The following is a 16,081-nucleotide window of genomic DNA, read 5'->3' as shown; positions in this document are numbered from 1 at the left end:
CCTTAAAAATGGAGAACTTTTCCCAGCTGTGATCAGAGACAAATGACAGTGTGAGAAGGATTCTGGTGGTTCTGAGATGTGGGGGGACCTTGTACAGGGACCAGGGAGAGGTATGTAGTTGCTGAATAATGGCCCCCAGCTGACAGCCTGCAAACAATCAGACCTCAGTTCTATACTGCAGGAGACTTGAATTTTGCCAGCACCTGAATGAGTAGGAGACGGACGGCCCTAGAGCCTATAGAAGGGAATACAACCCGCTAATACCTTGGTTTTAGCCTGGAGACACCTGTACTGGGCTTCTAACGTATAGAACTGTAAGATAATTCATTTATGTTTCTTGAAACCACTAAGTTTGTGGTAATTGGTTATGGCAGGAACCGAAAAACAATGTAGCACCCAAGTAGATGACCTGGGTTTTGCCTAATCGTATTGTGTAAAAGAAGCTCGACTTCCTCCTGCTGATCAATTTTCCTGCAAAAATGGGGGCTCCTTTCCTGCTAGTTCTTCAACAGTTTCAATGGCCTGGTGCCAGCTGTAACTTACAGCTCCACTGGATCCTTGCTGTATCTCCTGGCAAAGAGTGCACCCCTCTTTGGGACCAAGACCTTGCAGAGCCTAAAGTGTGGGAATCACCCAGTGGCTCACTGGGTATGAGAAATAGGGCTACTCTGCTCCCATCTCTGTCAGCCCATTTATTCTTCCCAGTGGAATGTAGCACTTTACATAGAGATCGCTGAAGGATTGCACCCTTCGTTGAAAAGTATTTCCTCCAAGCTGGTGTTTCAATTGTATTTTCAGTAGGCAGTTCCAGGGATCCCTGAGGCCAGCCGCTTCTGGATGCTGCAGTATGTGATACAACCAGTGGGTCACTCCTTTGCTATGCAGTGAATTCCGTGTCAGGTGCCATGTGTGTGAAATTTCATGCCTGTGGTTCTGGCTAGGGTTCTGTGAGTAGGAAAGGTGAAACCTATACCTGAAATACACACCCCTGTGAGGATGTACTGCTAGCTCTTCTATGACGGAAGGGGCCCAATACATTCTACCTACTACCAAGAAGACAGTTGATGGAGTCGAGGAATAGTGCCGTACCAGGGGCTCAAGCTGGGTATTTTTATCCTCTGGCCGGTCTGTGGGCTCAGCACCCAACTTCAGTGAGCTGGTGGAAGGGCCCCCAGTATGATGTAGGACCATGATGACACTTGCAGTTTCTGGGTATCAGTGTCAGACCTATGTCTTGAAAGGACTGAGTATTCCCCTTTTCCCAGTGTATAGTCACCCAAGTAAATGGGGAAGTAATGAGGGACTCATTACAGTACATAGTGTCTTCCTACATGGGAGAAGTGCTAGCTCTTGCTAGGGTGTGAGGATCATCTCTGCAAACTGCGGGTTCAGGGAAGTTTGCAGAGCCAATATTCTCAGGGGCCTCTACCTAGATGTCTTCATCCCATATTCTATGGTCCTAGGTTTTTCCAATCAGGCCCTGGACCTTAGTGTAACAGTGCAACCTTGGCTGAGCATTTAAGCTTCTTTGAAGTTCAACTCTTACTAAGTCCTTAGCTTGCTCCTCAGCTGTGTCTCCTCTTATGCTGCAGATGATAAGGGCCTCCTTTTAAGGAAGCCCTCTGGCTCTGCTGCTTACCCTGTTAAATTTAGCTGGACATGATATCCCCAGAACTTACTAATCGTGTAACTGGAAGTTTGCACCTTTTGCTTACCTTCTCCCTGACATCCACCAATCTGTTCTCTGTTTCTATGAGTTTAGTATTTTTTTTAGATTCTGTGTCTATGTGAGATTATACAGTATTTGTCTTTCTCTAACTCATTTCCCTTCGCATAATGCCCTCAAAGATCCATCCATGTCATTGCAAATGGGATTTTCTTTCTCTCAGACTTGTGACCGGTGTGTGGCTGGGGTAGAGAGGTTGATGCCTTCGGATTCCAGCGACCAGAGATAATGTAATGGGCAAGAGCTCATAGTCTCAGTTTTCTTTGATATCTAGCTCAAAGTTTCCTCTAGTAGTGACAAGATTTTGTGAATTTCTTTCATTTTCTTAATCCTTTGGGGTCCCCAAGTGGCTCAGCTGCCTATATCCCACAGCCTGCAATAATTGGCCACCCTGGTTTTACAACCGGGTCACTAGGACTGTCACCATCCTGGTATCATCAGGCAATACCACCTGGCCTCACTGTTGAGCCCCCGTGGATGGTTGGATTTGAGGAGTGTATCTAACTTTTCTCACACCTGGTCTGCTTGGTTCCAACACATTCTATCTCTGTTTCACAGCTTAGTGAATGGCGTATCATCCACCCAGTGACCAAACTGGAAGCCTAGCCATTATCCCTCTCTTCTACTCCCACATCCAGTTCACTATCACAACTCTCCCTTCAAAAAAAGGAAGCTCAACTTTAATTTTTAGGACAGATGTTTGATTTGATTCAGCAGCTCTGAGGTAAGCTACTTCACTGTCCTGCTTTCTGTTTTTAAATTTTTGTTTATTAAAACTTCGTACCTGGTTAGAATCAAAGATGTGTGTCTGTTCCTCCTCCTCCTAATACCACAGAGAGCTCTGAGATGAATAAAAGATAACAAAAGCAGCCATATGCTTTTATGATTCGCCACCATTTATTGAAAATACCACCTTTCCCTACTGCAATACAGTGCTGTCTCTGTCCTATTGACCATATTTGTGACAGTTGCCATTCTGCCCCACTAATCTGTTTGCCTATCTTTACACCAATACCACACTAGCTTAACTTCTATAGACTATACCTATAATATGTCTTGATATCTGGCAGGGTGAGTCTTTGGGTTTTGTTTTTCTTTTGCCTGGGCTCTTCAGTTGATTTAAAAAGGATTAAAAAGAACAATGTTGCATTTTCAGGGGTGCATAAAAATATCCTGCATCCAAAGCTCTGCCCAAAGAAGTGCTCCAAAGGAAAAAAAAATTAACTTTTTTATCTCATAAATGCAGAACTATCATTTACAAAAAATGTATATACACTCATTATTGGTTTTATGTGGGGAGAAGAAAGCTACATTCGATGTTGATTAAAGGTCCACTTGTATTAGTTACTGATTGGATTATTCTGGGTGGGGTCTTTAGATTTCCTCCCTGGGATTGTAATATGACAAAGGGTAGGCCCATCTAAATCCCTTTCCCGGGCAACTAATCACAAAGTAAGAGCTCAGTAAACATTTTAACTAAATATAGTGCAAATCCATCAAGGGAGGTACAGAATTTGAGTCCTTAGAGTCTTGCTAGTAATCAACGTGGAGGTAGGGTTTGTGGTGGAGAGTGAAAGGGACAACTCTGAGAAATTACAGTGGGAAGGAAAAGTATTAGCCAGCTTTTATTTTGCTGTGTCATAAACCACCCCAAAACGCAGTGGCTTACAACAGCATTTATTTTTCTTGCTCCTGGGTCTGGTGGGTTGGTGGAGTGAAATGGGCAGGGGACTCTAGGAGCCAGGATTTGGGCTGGGTTCAAATCTGTTCCACGTGTTCCATTCTGGAGCCCAGGTGGGGGGCGGAGGGGTAGCAGATACCTGGGGCATGCTCTCTTCTGGCAGTCAGGGGCACCAGAGGCCAAACAAAACCATGCAGGCACATTTTTTTGTGTCTACTTCGTCACATCTACTAACATTCCATTGGCAAAGCAAGTTACATGGCCAAGCTCAGCATCCACGTGGTGGGGAAATATACCCCGTCCACTGTAGTGCTCGGAAGGTCACATGGCAGGACGGGGTAGGAACTGGGAATAATCACTGTACCGCCGGAAGACACAGGGTCCTTGGATAGTTGTGAGAGCTTACCTTGTTACCTCCTAGAATGTGGAGGTACAGAGGACTTGTTCCAGAAAAACGGGGAGAATTAGCCCTGATAAGGAGCTGTGTTATACTGGTGCCAGAATACAAGCTGGTCTCTCCCACTTACTTTACTCTCCTGTCCCTCCATTCCTTTCTTCTCCTACCTGGAAACCTTCCACTGGGGCTCCGCTATGGTAGTGCCAACCAGATAAGGAAAGGAGTCCAGCCAGCAATTGTAGGAGCAGCAGCAGGAATGAAGATACCCCTTCAGAGAGCTAGCTCCCTGGAAGGTGGCAGCTGGAGGAGCAGCAAGGCAGTGACAGTGGCAATCGGGGAGTGACACTTCAGTGCTTTGCTTTCTGTAACACACAGAGTGTGGTGGAATAAGACCTAGTCTCTGAAAGTACTTTGTAAACTGTTAAAAGATACTGTATCAGGAGGTTAAATGGGAAACTTTGTTTTAGTTTCAGTGGGAGGTGTCAAGACAATAGATGCCACTTTTCAAAGTGAAATGCAAGACCACAAATATTTACAAAAGGAGATTGTGGAAATATGTTTGCATCTTTAGTTGATCTTCCATTGTTAGTCTATAAAAGATGTAGGAGAGGTCAGGAAAAAAGCTGGAGAGAAGAGAGGAGGATTCCTTGGACAGTTGGTGTACTTTCATTACCTGGGGGTGACCATAAAAGTCATGGTACTTGTCTGAGTTTTTATCCAAAGTCTGGAGAAGCTACTCCACAGAATAAATTGAAAGGGATGGTAGGACACAAAAATACTCTTACATGGTTATATCCCATGAGTCATACTTGTTCAATGAAACATTTACACTACTGGAATGGGATTACGATTCACTTTATTAAGTGATTTGTTAATTACTATGGTAGAAATTGCTAATTGTACACTAAAATCTGTTCTCCCCTTTTGCCATGGAAATAATATTATAGTAGGACACATAGCTGCCTAGCTCAGTACTACATTTCCCAGGCCCCCTTGCAGCTAGGAATGGCATGTGATTAAATTCTATATTTGGAGTATAAATGTAAGTGACATGTACCTCTTCTATATCTGGGCCTTAAAACATTGCATATGTGTTTCTCCACATTTACTCCCTTTCCTGCAAATAGGAGCATAGAGTGCCTTCAATCCAGCTTTGTCCAGGTAGAGGAGGACAATACCGCAAGGTAGGGCTTCTCAAATGTTTCTGTGCGTAAGGATCACCTATAGAGCTCATTAAAACAGAGGTTACAACAAGGACTCAGTAGGTCTGCGGTGGGTCCAAGAATTTGCCTTTCTAGCTCCCAAGTGATGCTGATGCTGCTGGTCCATGAGCCATACTTTGAGTAGCTGTGGAGGATGATGGAAAGGCAAGATGGAAAGAATCTGGGTTTCGGAATGTCTGTGGGATAAAGTAGCTTGTCTACCTATCTTGGACTATTTTGTGAGAGCACCATATTTTGGGAACTCTGTTGTAGCAACTTAGTCATGTACCCTAGCCAACATCATCATCCTGACATTCTCCCAATCCTGTCTTTCCTCATATCTAAACCAAGTCTCTTCCATAATTTCCTTCTGTTTCATCCTGAACTTCCTGTCTTGGTGATGGAGAATAATATTAACCACCTCTACTAAATGGGTTTCATCACAGTCAGCATCAGGAATGCTATGTTCAGCTATCAATTTTAGCCCAGACTGGGTAACCCATAAGTTCTCCGGCAAAAAGTTTCCTTAAACTATCTTTCCAGATGTGATATGTGAATCTTCAATGGTGGGCTTGGACAGAACAGGATTTCTAACTGTTTATATCAAGTAACAAGTCTCTATCATGACCCAGCCTTTAAACATGCTACTTGGGACAGCTGAATTTGAGTAATTTTTATTTTGGAGGCAGAGATGGGGGAAGAGTCAGAGCTTCCCAAGAACCTTGAGGAATTTCCCTGCCTTCTGGGCCACTTTCTCCAGGAGCCGTGCTCAAGGACAGTCTCATAGCTGACAGTCAGCCAGGTATCTGGACAAATCCTTGTTTTTGCAGTGATTTTCCCATGCCACCCTAAGGATAGAGAAATAAAACAGATCAGAGGCAGGGGCAGGAGTCTGTAAAGGGCTCAGTTGAGAGGGAATGTAGGGCCTGCAGGCTGGAGTCCGTTTATGCTGTGGGAGAGGCCCAGGTAGGGAAGCCTGGCCCATCTAAGACACGTGTGGGTGGGAGTGGTAGTGCAGCTGCGGTGAAAATGTCGCAATATTATTCTGCCTCATTTCACATCATGAGAACAGTCTCGACTCCCTACAAAGTCCAGGGAAAATCCTGCCACATAGAGGCTGCTTACATCAGCATCTGAGCTCCAGTCCAGGCCCACCCCTGGCAGAGGGGCTGGTCTGTGCGCTTCACGGTCCCCTTACCATGCAGACATTCCATTGGGATCCTTCACAACCCTCTTGGCACAGAGGATGTCATCATTGATGTTATCATCCAGAAATTCTGAAAGGAAAAGTGGTTGAGCGGTGAGGGGAGCATCCCTTTTCCTGTTCTAATAACCAATCATTTTTTGAAGGGAATTCCCAGAGGAAACAGCCTTGCGATTTAGAACGCTTTATCTCGGGAGCTCATACCGTGGGTTTGCCTTTCATTTTGCCTGGGTTTTCGTGCCTTTGCTTAGAATTTGTTTTTAAGCCTTGTTCCCTCCAGAGGGCATCCAGGACTGGATGGACCAGGGAGACAGCCTTTGTCTTCAGGCCACTGCTTGGTATGTCCTGAGTGCTGTGTGTGGGTGTGTGCAATGCTGAGGCAGTGGTGTGTGTGCCAGGAACAGTATAACATGTCTTGAGGGAGGGGGACCTATGAAGGTGAGGCTGAGTCAGGGGTGTATCTCTCTCCTTTTTGAAAGGAGAATCTCTAGGGAGTCTTGTTTTAGTGTGAGGACTGCTGAGGGCCCTTTTATTCTGGATACTCAGCTTCCCCAGCACATGCCGAGGGTCAGGTGTTACGGAAGTGCATCAATTTGGCACTTATTTTACCCACCCCCTCTCCACCCAGGCCTGAGAGCGGATAGAGTCCTTACTGTCGCACATGATGTTGCAGGCATTCGCTGAGGGATACTTGTTGTCTTTGCACCACCACTTGTTGTTCAGCTGGAAGATCCCATAGTCACTGCTGCCATTGCCGTTTTTCCCATTAAAGGACCGAGTGTTGAAGTTACTCTCATACTGAGCCACGCAGACCCCTGTGTCAGAGAGGGCAAGAGGTGTGGATACAAAAGGGAGCGTGCTCCGTAATGCGAGACGACGTGTGCTGTACTAGAGCTACCAGACGTGAAAGTCCACTGAGACTGAAATGCAAAGACTATGAGATCCTCAATGTTGGAGGTCGTTTAGAATCCCCGTGTAGTCCCAGGCCTGAGCAATAATTAGCCCATGGTGAGTGTGTAATAACAATTGGTTCAGTAAGAGCAGTTGTAACGCTCAACCATCGACCAGTCACCGTCTGTTCCCCAGTCTACCTTTCCAGCTTCATCTCCCAGCCAAATAGTCAACTCCTGCCGTGTATTTGCACTTTTGCTCCCTACCTCAAGGTATATACAAGAGAAGAGGTAGAGAGGTAGTTGGAGGAGAATCCTAGGAAGGAATTTCAGAAAAACCATCTTTGTGAGTAACAAGAAAGAGGTTTGGCATGGACAAAAGTGAAGATACTCAAGGGAAGTTGAAATAGCTCCGTGTGTGCTTCCCTATGTGATGGGTGACTCAGCCCTTGTACCCTGGTCATTGCCTCATCTTCTGTTCTCACCATCCCCATCTAACTCCCTTGTGACACTAGGAGAACAATACTGAGACAGCCTTAGTAGAGGTGGGTTATTTTTTTGGCAGACAAATGAGTAAGGGAGGAAGTAAGTTGGAGGCAGCACCTATCGTGCTGCAGAGACCTGGACTAAAAAGGATGCAGGTGAAAGCAAAGGTGTGGCAGTAAAACGAAGTGGTTAGGTTAGTCTTTGGGTGTGTCCAAGGAAATTCCAGGCCATTGGGTGGGAAGGTAATATAGGGGACAAGCAGAAGAAAATATGTTATAGGTAAGATAATCCCTAGTGGAAAGAGAAAAGGAGAACCAGTTAGGAGTTACAGGGCAGAGGCGTCAGAAACAAGAAGAGCAGGCAGGGGAGTGAGAGAGCCCTGACAAGAGAGGAAATCATTAAATAAAAAGGGAGAGATTTCTGAGTTGGGGAAGAGGGCGTCTTTGGGCAGAGACAGAAAGGACGATGATGGTTCATACTCACAGTTTGCCAGGCTATAGCCATGGAAGCCATCCATTCCCTGGGCCTTCAGCTTGCGGGCCAGCTCACACTTGGAGAAGATTTTGGCATTGGAAGCTGCAAAGAAGCAGCTGAAAATGGGGATGATCAGAATTGACCTCATTTCTGCAGCTAGTGGAACCCAAGACTGGTCTGTCCAGGACACTGTTGTCTCTTATACCCTTTGGCCACAGGCCTCTCTGAATGGGCAGCCATGCTGGCGTTTGTGCCAGGAAGAAGGACTTGGCTGCCCAAGGCTAATTCCCCAAACTGGTCCTGCCAGTGTGAACTTCAGGGAAGGGTATGTAACCAAGAATGGTACCAGGAATAAAGTCTCAGTGGGCGGGGGCATTTCTGGACTTGTGCAAGATGCATGGAGTGGGAGAAATGGGGAGAGAAAGGAGTTGGTAGGAGAAAGAAGTATGATTTTCAAGGCTTGTGCTTTTGTTGGACTGTCCCCCAAAGCGGATTGTCCTTGTGTGCTCTGCTAAATTTTGGCTCATTATCTGTGCGTGGCTGAAGGTATTTTCCCGCTCAGTCTAGTGGGAGATCCATGATGGGCATCACTGGGTTTGGAGAGATTGAGGCTCTTTTGGCGTCTGCAATCAGTAAGTCGCTGGTTGAACAGGAGACCACTCACTAGAGAGACTAAATTCTTAATATCTTTGCATCTAAAAGAAGTAATCAAATCTAAACCCCAAACTAGACTTGAATTCTCTCTACTATCTGTGATCACTGATACATATATGTATATTTATCACAGATACACATATTTATATGTTTGTATTTACTTATTAAAAGTAATTGACTCCTGCAGTTATGTAGGCTGAGAAGTCCAGACCCAGGAGAGCCAATGGTGTAAGTTCTAGTACAAGTCTGAGTCTGAGAACCAGGAGAGCTGATGGTGTACGTTTCAGTCTGAGCCTGAGTCTGAAGACCAATGTTCCAGCTCAAAGACAGACAGAGAGAATTCTTTCTTACTCAGCCTTTTATTCTATTCAGGCCTTCAACGGATTGGATGAGGCCCAACCACATTGGGGCAGGCCATCTGCTTTCCTCAGTCTACTAATTCAAATGTTAATCTCATCCAGAAACACTCTTAGAGATACGACCAGAAATAATGTTTAATCAAATATCTGGGCACCCTATGGCCTAGTCAAGTTACACATAAAATGAAGCATCACCCATCTGTTGAGATGGTACAGTGATAGGAAATGTATAACATCCTGAGGCCCACCCACCATTCCATTCTCTGAAATGTCTCTTCATTATTTTTCTTGCCTATTCCTTCAATATTTATTGGGCATGAATGTCAGGTATGCTGTTAAAACATTTCATATATTGAGCCAGAGTCTATCTGTTTATAGCCTCTCTTTGCCAGTCTCAGGCCACAAGTTTCTCTTCTACATAATCATAATTATTAAGTACCAACTGTAAGTCACATAAGGTATTAAGCACTTTGCCTCTTTTTAAACCATATTAAACCACGTACCAACCCTATGAGGAGGAACTGATGTATGTTTTTATATATGTGGAATACATTTGTGGATGAGGAACTAAAACTCCTAAGCGGTTAATTAACTTCCTGTAGGTCCGCAAATAAATGGTGGAATTGAAATTTGAACCAAAGAAGGCTGAGTCTGGAGATCACTCTTTTTGTCACTTGCCAGAGTGACTTCCAACAACATTGATCTTCATGTCCCTAAAAGACTTACCAACATGCTTCCACCCCAAGTATTGATTTCTAGCCACCATTTCTTGTTTGACAAGAGTTTCTTCATCTCTTGCTCATTTCCAGTCTAGATTGTCAATATGCTTAAGTATACGGTCTAGAGCTAAATGAAAAATACATCAACATCTTTATGATTCCTGATAATTTTGAGCTTTGGGGGAGAAAGTGAAATAATCCAATGTAGAAGAAATTTTAGGAAGATCTGAAATAACTCTGGGAAGGTGCAGCTAAATGGCCACCAAGGTTGGGTACTAGCAAATATAAGGAGAAATTCCACAATTTGTGATAATAGGGAGATGGCTTTTAGTAGCTTGAACCATCCTTTTATCCCCAAGGATAATTCCTACGTGGTCATGGTGCGTGATCTTTTTAATGTGCTATTTAATTGGTCTTGGTAGTATTTTGTTGAGCATTTTTACATCTATATTTATTAAGAATATTGGCCTGTAGTTTTCTTATCTGTCGTATTCTTATCTGGCTCTGTTATCAGGATAATGCTGGCCTCATAAAAAGAGATTGGGATTGTTCTTTTCAATTTAGGAAGAGTTTAACTAATTCATCTTTAAACAATTGGTATACTACATCTGGTTCTGGTCTTTTCTTTGTTGGGAGGTTTTTGATTAATGATTCAACCTTCTTACTTGGTATGTTCAGATTTTCTGTTTTTTCATGATTCAGACTTGGTAGTTTGTATGTTTCTAGAAATTTATTTCTTCTACGTTTTCAAATTTGCTGGTGTATAATTATTCATTGTAGTCTCTCATGGTCATTTGTATTTCTTTGGTGTCAGTATAATCTCTTTCATTTATAATTGTATTTATTTCAGTCTTTGCTCTTTTTCTTCTTTTTAAGTCTAGCAAAATGTTTGTCAATTTCATCTTTAAAAAACCCCAGCTTTTAGTTTAGTTGATATTTTGTCTTTTTCTATTGTCTTTTTAGTCTCTATTTTATTTATGTATGCTCTATTTTTTTGTTTTTTTGTTTTGTTATTTCTTTTCTTCTACTAATTTTGGGCTCTGTTTGTTCTTTTCTTTCTAATCCTTTGAGGTGTAAAGTTATATCATTTATTTGAGATTTTTCTTTTCTTTTTCTTAATATAGGCATTTATCACTAAAAACTTCCTTCAAGAACTGCTTTTGCTACATTCCATAAGTTTTGGTATGTTGTATTTCCAATTTTGTTTGCCTCAAAATATGTTTTGACTCCCTTTTTGATTTCTTCCTTGACCCATTGTTTGTTCATGAGCATATTGTTTAATCTCTACCTATTTGTGAATTTTCCAGTTTTCTTCTTGGTAGTGATTTCTTGTTTTATATCTTGTAGTCAGAAAAGATGTTTGATATGATATCAATCTTCTTAAGTTTGTTATGACTTGCTTTGTGACCTAACATGATCTATCCTAGAGAATGTTTCATGTGCACTTGAGAAGAATGGGTATTCTGTTGCTGTTGGATCGGATGCTCTGTATCCATCCTGAAACTACCACTGTCCTTCCGTTGGACATATCCTTAGAGAGTGGTCTCTGTCGGTGGGGCCTAGTCACTTCTAGGAACTCTGGGGGTTCTGGTGAGATGGAGAGAGGCCCTTTCTCTCCCCTTTCCATCCCTTCCCTTACTGCCATCATTCCACTCCTTTCTCTTTCCCTTCCCTTTCTCCCACTTCTGCCTGGAATACACTGGCTGATTTAACACGTTGCGTACGGATCACGAGAATCTTCGTTTTTTCTGAGTGGATTTTTATGAGGGATTTAAACCCTGCCGTACGCAACGTGTTAAGATCTCTCTCTTATGAAACCAAACTCTGTTCTGGTTTCATAAAGCTTCATTGGCTTTAGTTCCTGTTGTTACATTTAAATATTGTATTGTATCTTTATAGAATTGGAGATAAGGGAAGGGATATGGTGAAGGGATCAGGAGATGATAAAGGTTCAGTGGAAAAAGGAATCAGGTTAGCAACTCAGAGGTCATGAATCTGGGATGAAGGTTTGAGATAGGGGGCAAGGACGGAGACTCACTGAAGTTAGGAGGCAACTGGGGAATGTGTAGAGACATTTTTGGTTGTCATAATGATTAGAGGGAGCTACTAGTACTTAGGGAGTGGGGTCTAGCTATCTGTCACCGTGCAGGACAGTACGATCCTCTAAAGACTTTTTCTGTGTCCTGCTTGATTTTTAAATGTTTTGGTGGACATTCATGTAGGTATAAAGCCTGTTAAGAATTAATTAAGCCGAACTTTGTTTCATATACAAACACAAGCATATTTTTCATGGAATGAACATACACTGAATTTTCTGGGAATACAGTTATTGTGTAAAACAAGGGGACATTGTACTTGGTTTTGTTTGGAACTTTAACGAGGATACTTATGATTTCAGAAAATCCTGTCATCAGGGGTAATGCTGCTCATGATGCTTGAGTTGCCAGTGTGACATGTCTGTGTCTGTGTTTGAGGGTCTAATAGCCAACTATTTTATTATGTCTTCTGGTGTGGTGGTATCCAAACATTTCTATGAAAACATATGATTTTATAATAATTTTTTTCCTTTTTGTTTCTCTCTTACATTTCATTTGGTACATTAAGTTGCCTTTCATGAAATTATGAAGATAGGGTATGTTATCCACAAATTTCATTTCAGAAAAATAAAGAGGAAACTATAAAATGTTTGAATTTAAAATAGGACCTCGGGGCTCACAGAGTGAGATTTACTATTCTGGGGGTTACACTGTTGTTTGCAACAGGCTAGAGTGCAACAGTGGAGAGCACAGACTCTGGAGCCAGACTTTGGTGTCTAAGTCCGAGCTGTGACATTTGTTAATGTGTGACCTTGTGGAAGTCACTATCTTTATGCCTCACTTTCATTGTTTCTAAAACGGAGATAATTGTATATACTTTGTAGGGTTATTGTATTGAATGGGTTAGTAGAAAGCAGTGCCTATACGTAGTAGGCACACAGCAAATATAGGCTTTCATCATTCCCTCTCATGTAACTTCCCACCTCTGTTCCAGAGAAAATTTTGCAGTGATCAGGCTATCCTAGAGGATTACTTCATGGGTTGTTTTAATTTTCTCAGGAATACCTGAGGTCCATTAGTGCTGTGCACCATCTGTCTTAGTCGGTTTGGGCTGCTATAACAAGATACTGTCGACTTAAACAGCAGAAGTGTATTTCTCACAGTTCTAGAGGTTGGGAAGTCCAAGGTCACGGTGCCAGTCAATTGGGTTCCTGGTGAGGACCCTCTTCTTGGTTTGCAGGTGGCCACCTCCTTCATCTAATGTGTGTGTGAGAGAGAGTGAGAAGGGTGAGGGTGAGGGAGTGCTTCAGTATCTCTTCTTAAAAGGGCATTAATCCCATCATGAGAGCTCCACGCTCAGCACTTAATGACCTCCATAAGGCCCCATTTCCAAATAAATTCATACTGGGATTAGGATTTCAATATATGAATTTGGGGAGGACACATTCAGCCCTTAGCACCAGCTAGTTAGCTTTAAGAGATATGAGGAAGTTATTCTCACTTTTCCGAGGCATGATCCCACTCTGTGTTTCCACCCATCTCAAAGTCTAGGGCTTAAAGCCAGGTGGTAGGGAAAGGATTAGGATAAAAACACTGTTGGGGGAATCTAGTGCCTGTCCCATAGGAAAGTTGGGTAGTTATCCATCCAGTACCTGTTTGAAGTGCCTCTTTTTTTCATGGTAGAATTTTTGTCCCGCATAATAGCTCTAGAAGTCTAACTTCTCATAATCTTTGTGTCCAGTTTCTATACCTTGCCCTGTGTCTGGCCTTGGCTCTGACTTATAGCTCTCTGTTCCCTGAGTCCTATTTGGCCTTACAACTCGGATAGTCTAATTTTGTGATTGGTTTTATGTACGGGGATTAAGGCTTGGAGCAACTTCCAGGTATATTACTCTTTGGGAGATAATGTATCAGTCAAGAACTCCACTTCCTGGAACAAAGATTATTCTGTCTTCTTAGAAAACTGATGACCTTGCTGGAAATGCCACAGGGAATCTTGAGCTGCTGGTAGGAGGATGGTATGAAGAGTTTAATCCTCAGGTCCTGAGAAGTCCATGTAGTACAGACGGGGGCATATCCTGATCATGGGGGGGTCTGCTGTCTTTTGTTACTCACCCTTTTTGAGTTCCTTTACTTCCTGGGGGAATGATTTGTTCTAGGCAAAAACCTCAATACCTAAACAACAACAACAACACTGTCTGAAGGTGAGCCAAGAAAAAAGGATTCACATGGAATCTCAAGGGACAGAGAGCAGGTAGCCTTGGGATGTGGGGGGTGGGGAGGGAAAGGAAGTCAGAGTGTTGTTCATAACCCAGGCAGGGATCTCCTCTAGCTCCTCCTCCGTTGGGCAGTGTCACAATGGCAGGTCTCATCCGCTCCCATGTTGTCTACTCCCTTTTGAGGTTAAAGGAAATATTTCCACCTCTTTCCCACTCAAACACAGAAGACAAAGCTCTCTGCTCCTGCTTATTAATCTCCAACAACTCTGGGATGTGTGTGCTGTCCTTGATGCTGAAACCCACTTTCTGGATTCCTTACCTCAAATCCATCTTTGCTCAGGCATCTTCCTTTGGCTCTCCGTTCCCTCCATACTTTCTCTGTTCCTTTGTTCGCTACAAATCTGATTTTTAAAAAAGTTTTATTAAAAATATAGCTAACATATAATATTATATTAGTTTCAGGGGTACACAATAATTATTCAGCATTTATATATACCTAAAGAAGTGATCACCATAAGTCCAGCAACCATCTGACACTGTACCACGCTATCACAATATTATTATGTTCCCTATGTGGTACATCACATCCCCATAGTTTATTTGTTTTATACCTGGAAATTTGAACCTCTTATTCCCCTTCACTCCCCCCATATCACACTTTAAAAAAAAAGATTTTTTTTTTTTTTAAAATTGGGGAATATTGGGAAACAGTGTGTTTTTCCAGGACCTATCAGCTGCAAGTCAAGTTGTTGTTTTCAGTCTAGTTGTGGAGGGCGCAGCTCACTGGCCCATGTGGGAATCGAACTGGCAACCCTGTTGTTCAGAGCTTGCATTCTAACCAACTGAGCCATCCGGCTGCCCCAGCTTGCAATCTCTTTGTTGAAGTTCTCACTAACTTCCTTGAGCACCCTTATAACCATTGTTTTGAACCCTGTCTCTGGTAGGTTGCTTGCCTTCATTTTGTTTAGTTCTTTTTCTGGATGTTTCTCCTGGTCTTTCATTTGGGACACATTTCTTTGTTTCCTCATTTTGGCTGCCTCTCTGTGTTTGTTTCTATATACTAGGCAGATTTGCTATGTTTCCCAGTCTTGGCTGGGTGGCCTTATGTAGTAGGTGTCCTGTGGGGCCCAGTGGCACAGTCTTCTTCGTCACCTGAGCTGGGTCCAGGAGTGTCCCTTGTGTGGATTGTCTGTGCTCTCCTGTTATAGTTGAGCCTTGATTGCTATTGGCATGTCAGGGGGTGGGACAGACCCTCAGGCTGACTGGCTGTGGGGTTTGCCCACATCCACAGCTTATGGGCTGCTGTGCAAGAGGGTTACGCCAGTGAGTGAGATTTGCCTCAGTGGGCTCTGGTACCTGTTGAGACCACCCTTTGTGTGTGCCACTTGTGGGGCTAATTGGGTGGTGCTCTGCTATGATCTGAAGCCAACCTCCAAGTATGTTGGTTCTGGGGCCTCTTGGGAGTGCCTTTGTTGTGGGCCTAGGTCAGCCACTGCCTGTGACTGGCTGGGGGCTACCTGGTAGGAGCTAATAAGTGATCCATGGTTGTTTGTTGCCTGTGCTAAACCTGGAGGCACGTGGGAGAGGCCATGCTGTGAGCTGAAGACAGCTGCCACTAATACCAGACCTGAGGTAACTCCAAGAAAAGCCTGGACACCTGGAGGCCTGCTGCCACCTGCCAGCTCCCTTAAGGCTCAGCCACTGATAGTCTCATGTGGTATGGGAGTTGGATGAGGCAGGGTCTTGGAGTCACTAAAGTGGGAAGAGTTGTGGTCCCTAGCCTAGGTTAATGTAGACTCTGGTTTGGTGCAAGTGATGGGCCTGGAGTGACTCAGCAAAAGTCTCAGAGCACATGGAGGCCAGTCACAGCCTGCCTGGGGCCCATGGACTCTGTTTTCCAAGAAAGAGTGCGATGGGGGAGGGGCTCGCTGCTCTCAGAGAAAGTGCCTCCAGCGTGCATGAGTTGGTGCAGTGGGGTCCCAGCTGAGTCAGCAGGGCGGAGCAGTGGAGCTCACCAGGCCAATCAGATTCAGG

General features: G+C 43.6%; 1 protein-coding gene across 1 annotated transcript; it reads right to left on the bottom strand.

The window, feature by feature from the left end:
- Nucleotides 1-5,787: 5,787 nt before the first annotated feature.
- Nucleotides 5,788-8,411, bottom strand: LOC109443678 (lysozyme C, milk isozyme). Its single transcript, XM_074319203.2, has 4 exons — nt 8,070-8,411; nt 6,864-7,025; nt 6,205-6,283; nt 5,788-5,854 (listed from the first exon to the last, which is right to left on the bottom strand). The coding sequence occupies exons 1-4, from the start codon at nt 8,206-8,208 to the stop codon at nt 5,788-5,790; spliced, it is 447 nt and encodes a 148-aa protein (XP_074175304.1). The 5' UTR covers nt 8,209-8,411.
- Between the last annotated feature and the right edge of the window lie 7,670 nt (nt 8,412-16,081).

Source organism: Rhinolophus sinicus, chromosome 1, assembly GCF_057876585.1.
Source record: "Rhinolophus sinicus isolate RSI-liver-muscle chromosome 1, RSI-T2T, whole genome shotgun sequence".
Lineage (NCBI taxonomy): Eukaryota > Metazoa > Chordata > Mammalia > Chiroptera > Rhinolophidae > Rhinolophus > Rhinolophus sinicus.
This window is presented reverse-complemented; position numbering and strand designations above follow the sequence as displayed.